This window comes from Triplophysa dalaica, chromosome 10 (genome assembly GCF_015846415.1).
Source record: "Triplophysa dalaica isolate WHDGS20190420 chromosome 10, ASM1584641v1, whole genome shotgun sequence".
Classification (NCBI taxonomy): domain Eukaryota; kingdom Metazoa; phylum Chordata; class Actinopteri; order Cypriniformes; family Nemacheilidae; genus Triplophysa; species Triplophysa dalaica.
This window is the reverse complement of record NC_079551.1, coordinates 2,671,177-2,679,105: the sequence shown is the minus strand read 5'-3', so window position 1 is coordinate 2,679,105 and position 7,929 is coordinate 2,671,177. Positions and strand designations below refer to the sequence as shown.

General features: G+C 36.6%; 1 protein-coding gene across 1 annotated transcript; it reads left to right on the top strand.

The window, feature by feature from the left end:
* The first annotated feature begins 352 nt into the window (after positions 1-352).
* LOC130429848 (uncharacterized) lies at positions 353-7,423 on the top strand. Its single transcript, XM_056758674.1, has 4 exons — positions 353-538; positions 2,302-2,607; positions 6,100-6,423; positions 7,209-7,423. Exons 1-4 carry the CDS (start codon positions 448-450, stop codon positions 7,421-7,423), a joined length of 936 nt encoding a protein of 311 aa, XP_056614652.1. The 5' UTR covers positions 353-447.
* Positions 7,424-7,929: the final 506 nt, after the last annotated feature.

Here is a 7,929-nt window from a genome sequence, read left to right as displayed (position 1 = left end):
AACTATGCAATGTGCTAAGTATCTTTTTTTAAGTATACAGGGCATGTTTATTGGGTTAAATTTTATCTGTAAAAAATGTAGGGGGCCCAGAAATTTTGGTTTCCATAGGGCCCAGAATTTCTGGCGGCACCCCTGCCTGCCACGATATCACCGGTGTAAAAATTAAAATGATAAAGAAAGTGTCATATCACTCTTTCTGTTTCTGTTTGTTCTGCAGGTTTGTCTCCTAAAGTGAAGATGGTGAAAGAGAGAGATTCTGTCTCTCTACACATTGATGTTACTGAAAAACAGAGAAATGAGAAGATACACTGGAAGATCAAACACAACAACTCTCCTGTAGCTGAAATCATTACAGAGAATGGAAAGATCTCAACACCTTTTATTGAAGAGAGATTCAGAGACAGACTGAAGCTGGATGATCAGACTGGAGATCTCATCATCACACACATGAAGAATGAAGACTCTGGACAGTATGAAGTAAATGTCAACATCGGACACACACACACTATACACAAGACATTCAGTTTCACTGACTCAGGTGAGGAGATCTCTTCAATATAATTAAAGTCTTTTCATAAAAGTTTGTCTCACTTTAGATTAAAGCATTGTGCAAAGTCAAAAAAAAGTTAATTTCAATAAATCTGTCACAGTAATATTTAAAATGCAGTCGATCAAGTATTTGAAGAGCTCTTTTCCAAAACGCTCTAAATCCATTTTAATAGTTTTCATGAAAATGACATTTCTTTACCTAGAAACATACATCTTGTTGATATTCAATTTATCCTGTTAAATTTGTCTGTTGGCTCAGTCTGAACATGTTAAACAATGATTGTTAAATGAAACAACAATATTGTCGATTATAAATTCAAATTTTATTTTAAAAAAATTCAAAACGCTACAAATCCATCGTTTTTTTACAAAAAATATGGGTTTATTTCTTTTTAAAAACAAACAAACATGACAACAAGAAATATATGACATCAGGGAGTCATACTATAAATGAATAAAAATCAAATAAATGCAAATGCATGAAATAAATATCAGCCAAATAAAATAAATAGTAACAAACTAAATAGAAATAAAATAAAAAAAAATAAATTAATTTCATGTTTCAATATTTTCCACCACATACAACAAATAATTTAGAAATATCACATACAAATACCACTAACGAGCAAATCCTGGTTGGTCGAGAGGACATATCACATTTAGGCTAAAAACAGGTTCGGCACTAATAGCGTTTTGGAAAGAAACTGCATCTTGCAGAACATTATAAACAAGGAAATATAGCGATTTGGCATGAAACATTGATGGAGCAGTGAATAGGTTTAGTACACAGCAAAATGGCTTTACAAACTCATTTTTTTTATTTGCCGTTTAATGCGTTTTGGAAAAGAGCTCTTCATTTGTTTTACAGTTTGTAATGTCCTGATAATTCGTATTTTCACATTAACACCTGCTGTGAACACACAGTAATGCATGACATCAACACAATCATTCTGAACATCATTGACTTATTACACCTGACATATATATATTTTTAGAAATTGTTTTCTAGTTTGATTCATTCATAGATCAAATAAAATTTAATGTAGATTGTAGCGGAACACATTTACTGATCATCAAGACTCAAAGAGTGCGTTTATATGCACAGTCTTACTCCCATTATGTTTAATAAACTGATAACAAGTGAGGTCATGTAAACGTATAAAACACTTTTCTTTTATCAGTGAAAGTTCATAAACTGTGTAAGTGAAATCCGCTCGCCAGAGGTAGTTTTTTGCCCATTACTCACATTTCACGCTGCATGTAAACGCCTTTGCTGGTTTTCTCTCAGTTTTGTTTATGTCACATGTCTGACAGCGCAATAGTAAAAGTCCCAAACGGAAGTAAAAGTAAAGTAACTCATAAAAGTTTGCTCTCGAATCATTCAGTGGATGTAGAAACGTCAAAATGAAAAACTACTGTTGCACATGCAGGTACTGTGGACATGAGAAGAGATATAAAAATACAGCTTCTGACCGTTTTCTGCTGAATTTTTAATTACTAAACAGACTATCAATGGTGACGTCACTGCACACGAGAAACCTGGCAAGACTCAAACTTCCATATAAACGTGGTTTTCTGTGTAGCCGGTTTATTACTGTGCATGTAAACACATGAAAACAGGTTTCTTTCATAAGCTTGTTTTTGATAGATATCTGTTTATTTTGTGCATGTAAACGCACTCAAAGATGAAAGATCTCAACTGAATCTTTTACAGACACACAGTGTTTGATCTCTCAGTGTTTGTGTCTTCAGGTGTGTTTTATAAGAGAGTGTCAGTGAATGATGGAGGATCTGTGACTCTACACAATCATCTCACTAAACTACAGACAGATCATCTGATAGTCTGGTGGTTTAAAGGCGATCTCATAGCTAAAATCGACAGAGCGGTCAAGAGTGATCCAGTTTATGACCCTGATGAGAGATTTACTGACAGACTGAAGATGAATCCTCAGACTGGAGATCTCACCATCACAAACATCACATCTGAACTCACTGGACTTTATAAACTAGAGATCATCAACAGACAGACGGAAACGATGTTTCAAACATTCAGTGTCAGTGAGTATCACAAGTTTTATTTTGTTATGATTTTGTTAACATAATCATTCAACATCCTGAACAATTACAGTGTGAAATTACAGACATTTGTGCTGTTCGTGTTATTGTCTGATGGTAAAACACTCAAACATTCTGTGGTGAAATGATCAGATGTCACAGAACAAGATGACAGAACCCAAACACAGGCAGTAGAAGGGTTAACAAAACTACTTTTATGAATAAAACAAAAAACCACGATGGGGAAAACCGTATGAAACAAGGAATCAAACTAAAATATTTCCCACAAGGGGGACAAAAACAAACAGGCAGAACGATGATCTAAATCAGGGAGTCAAACTCAGTTCCTGGAGGGTCAAGTACTGCACAGCTGCGGTCCTTCAGTAACAGAGTCTGACACCTGTGATCTAAATGATAAATCCAAAACACAAGGAGCAGGAAGACCAGGAACGGGGTGATCCATAATAGACGAACAGAAGGGCACAGAGGATACAAAGTGAAATCATGACAACAATCCAACCAGGTCCAGGAACAGAGAAACAAAAGGGCTTAAAATAGGGAACAACTAACTAAGAATAATTACAAAGGGGAGGTGACGGAGATTAAACACTAAATGGAAACTAGCGGGAACATAATGGGACAGATGAGAGAGATGAAACACTAGTGGAGAAACAAAGGGGCGGAGCTTAACGAAAAACAGGAGGACACGCAGCGCAAAGTGACAACAAAAGCCACGTGTGTCCACACATAACACATCTAAACCTAAAAGACGTGGTTCTGTCACAACTCTGCATAGGGAGCTAGAAAACTCATGACTGGAAGGACGGAGTCCATTAGGGATGCACCGTAATGAAAACCCATCCATCCATCCATTTTCTACCGCTTATCCGAACTACCTCGGGTCACGGGGAGCCTGCGCCTATCTCAGGAGTCATCGGGCATCAAGGCAGGATACGTAATGAAAACCCGAAAACCAAAAATTTGTTTTATTGAATTCTATTAATTACACACTAAAACCACACAAATTAAGGAGAACGTATTTTAAAACAATACAACAAATATCACTTTCCTTGTCATTTTTTACCAATCATCTAAACTTTGTAGTACTAGAATTATTAGGCCTATATGCATAACAGTAGTTAAGTTATAGTCAAACTTAAACTCATTCAAGAAGTTTATATATGGTGCACAATCATTTTAATGAAGTAACAGGCAGAACACAGAGGGGCAGTGAATATTTTTTATGTAAACAGCTTAACATGAGCTTCAGTGATGATATCAGTACCTGTCACATGCCGGATGACGGTCCATGCGAGCGACATCATCACTTTCTGACAGTTCGTTCTGCTGATCATTCAAGTCTATGAAGAGTCTGTTGCGTTTAAAGTTCTGCTTTAAAGGTTTCCTTAGACAACCACATTCAACAAATTGGTATAATTTATTTAAGATCTTCATGAAATTTATGGAACATATTTTGCTTAAAAACACTCAATGGCTGTGTAAACAAAACCCTTCTTGCCTCGACAAAAACAGCTCTGCTCACTTTAACGTTTTTGTGCATGTCTCTTTAAATGATAATGAGTTACAGAGCACCCCTCTCCCTTCCGTCCGGTGTGACGACACAGCACACGTGTAGTACTGCCATGACAATTGTTTAGCAAAATTATGTTTCTTGAACTCGTCTGTGGTTAAACGTCTCAAATCATTCGTCCGGAGACTAAAAATCAGTCACAGCAAACAGTGCTCACGTTGTGCGTTTATGTTTTCCTAAAATCCACTGATTGCGCAGCTGCAGCTGCAGGAAAAACGTGGATTTAAGCTCTTGTTGTTGAAGTTACACACACAACGTGAAAGCATTACTTGTAAGCTGAGAATGTATTTTTCAGTCTAAACATATTAACGCACATAATGTCTTAACATTCATACAGTTAAGTAAGTGTCTCTCTGCACTTATATACAGTAAGTTTAACACAGGGTTTAAATGTTTTATTTAGCCTGTGACTGACTTCGCTATCATAAGCTAACGTTATCCTCCTATATACGCTACATTTTCGTCAATTCAGATTGTTGATAAATATTACTCACATCGGCAGTTTTGTCTTGTTCAGTCGGTCTCGATCCCTCTTTAGGAACAACTTTGAAGCTTATCCTGCTTGTAATGTCCCAGGCTGAAAAAGCACTCAGGTTTGAAGTGATTTGTGCAAACAAGCAGGTTTTTACTCATGGTTTCTGATTGATTTCCACTAAAAATAAAATAAATCCACTGCTAGGTTTGGACTCTTTCCAGCGACTACATTAAATGTCGTCCACCAACTTTAGCCATGACGTCACGTACACCGCTGTCTCTTGTGAAAACCACAATGGCGGAGCGCTGGGTGGAACGGAGTAGATTAAGGGCCAGTAACATTGCAATAAAATCCATTTTGGACATCACAACCTGAACGATATCTGAACGACTCGATTTCTCACATGCTTTCAGGCAAAGGCAGACCAAAACAAACTTACTGGGTTCTTATTTTTCACATTTTCTGGATTGCTACATGCACCGGGGAACCGATTATAGCACATAAACACAATAAAAATGGGGTTTTCATAGGAGTAAATGCATCACACAGAGCTTGGCGTCATTTTCTGTTTGCTGGTTTTAAGCTGTGATTGTTATTTGCATTTTTTTTAAACTTTGTTATGGCGTGCTTACATGATCATCCTTCAATAACAGCTAGTAAAGGCATGAACACGAGCACTGAAATCTGTCATGTCACCATCATCCTGTGACACACAACATCATATCTATGAATTAAACCGTTTTATTGCAAGTTATAGTTTTGTTTTAATCTGTTCTGGGCTGTAGACTCATTTTTCCCGCTGGTCGCACTGGTGTGACTCACTTTCTCAGGTGGTCGCACCCGTTTTTATAGCATTATCATAATGACCTTGACCATACCATTATGAACTTCTTTCAAGTTATATTTTGGCAATAAAATGATCTGACACAAATATAAATTGTATCTCTTCACAATCCTTTGTTTTCTTTGCTGTTGTTTTTCACAGCTGTAGGACATCAGAATATGTCATCAATGATCCGTCTGAGAATCTGTCCTGTGATGCTTTTATGCCTCTCTGTCTGCCCAACACCAAATGAAGTTGAACGCATACTTTAGTTTGGAGACAGAGGGAGTGCACAAGCTCTCTACTCGCTCTTTCCTGCACTTATCACAAGCGCGTCATTCACTCATAAATCACATGAAATGTTCAAATAAATCTTTAGCAGGGCAACTCGCACCGATGCAACACCTGTAGACCTCGCACGTTATAAAGATACGATCACATTTGTGAGCATTTTGATGCCAGTCTAGAGCCCTGCTCTCATATGTTCTTCAAACAATCTGTGTCACTGCATTAAAAACACTGAAAATATGTTTATATATCAGTGCTGACCGCTTGTGTCTGACTCACATGACACATTAACACATCCTCTTTCTGTTTGTTCTGCAGGTTTGTTTCCCAAAGTGAAGAAAGTGAAAGAGAGAGATTCTGTCTCTCTACACATTGGTATTCCTGAAGAACAGAGAAATGAGAAGATACACTGGAAGATCAAACACAACAACTCTCTTGTAGCTGAAATCATTACAGAGAATAGAAAGATCTCAACACCTTTTATTGAAGAGAGATTCAGAGACAGACTGAAGCTGGATGATCAGACTGGAGATCTCATCATCACACACATGAAGAATGAAGACTCTGGACAGTATGAAGTAAATGTCACCATCGGCAGCATCACACACACTATACACAAGACATTCAGTTTCACTGACTCAGGTGAGGAGATCTCTTCAATATAATTAAAGTCTTTTCATAAAAGTTTCGTCTCACTTTAGATTAAAGCATTGTGCAAAGACAATATTTCAAAAAAGTTAATTTCAATAAATCTGTCACAGTAATATAAAAAATGCAGTCGATCAGTATTTGTTTCACAGTTTGTAATGTCCTGAAAATTCATATTAACACTTTAACACAGTAATGCATGACATCAACACAATCATTCTGAACATCATTCACTTATTACACCTGATATGTATATATTGTTAGAAATTGTTTCCTTGCTGTTTGATTCATTCATAGATCAAATCATATTTAATGTAGATTGTAGCAGAACACATTTACTGATCATCAAGACTCAAAGAGTGCGTTTATATGCACAGTCTTACTCCCATTATGTTTAATAAACTGTTAACAAGTAAGGTCATGTAAACGTATAAAACACTTTTCTTTTATCAGTGAAAGTTCATAAACTGTGTAAGTGAAATCCGCTCGCCAGAGGTAGTTTTTTGCCCATAACTCAGATTTCACGCTGCATGTAAACGCCTTTGCTGGTTTTCTCTCAGTTTTGTTTATGTCACATGTCTGACAGCGCAATAGTAAAAGTCCCAAACGGAAGTAAAAGTAAAGTAACGCATAAAAGTCCCCTCTCGAATCATGCAGTTGATATAGAAACGTCAAAATGAAAAACTACTGTTGCATATTCAGGTACTGTGGACATGAGAAGAGATATAAAAATACAGCTTCTGACCGTTTTCTTGCTGTATTTTTAATTACTTATTCAGAGTCAGTGAATGATGGAGGATCTGTTACTCTACACAATCATCTTACTAAACTACATACAGATGATCTGATAGTGTGGATGTTTAAAGACCGTCACATAGCTAATGTCAACAGAGCGGTCAACAGAGATCCAGTTTATGAGCCTGATGTGAGATTTACTGACAGACTGAAGATGAATCCTCAGACTGGAGATCTCACCATCACACATCACTTCTGAACTCACTGGACTTTATCAACTAGACATCATCAGAGAAAAGACAGAAACAATGTTTCAAACATTCAATGTCAGTGAGTATCACAAGCTTTATTTTAGTAATGATTTTATTAACATAATCATTCAACATCCTGAACAATTACAGTGTGAAATAACAGACATTTGTGCTGTTAATGTTATTGTCTGATGGTAAAACGCTCAAACATTCTGTGTTGAATGATCACATACAGTTAACTCAAGATATATCAAATCTGTCATGTCAACAATACCCTGTGACCCACTGTGAAGTGCTCTCTAGCTTTTAGCAAGGTTTTAAACATGCAGAACTCTCACACTTGTAAAGACAGTCCAGTACAAGTAGAATCCAACTGGGTTTATATCATTGACCACACTTTTGACCTCTTTTTATTTTGGGAAATTCAATTCATTCAGTCAATCAACCAGATGAAAAACTTTAAGCACAAATAAACACCACATAAGGGTGAGTATAAACACGTAAATAAAATAAC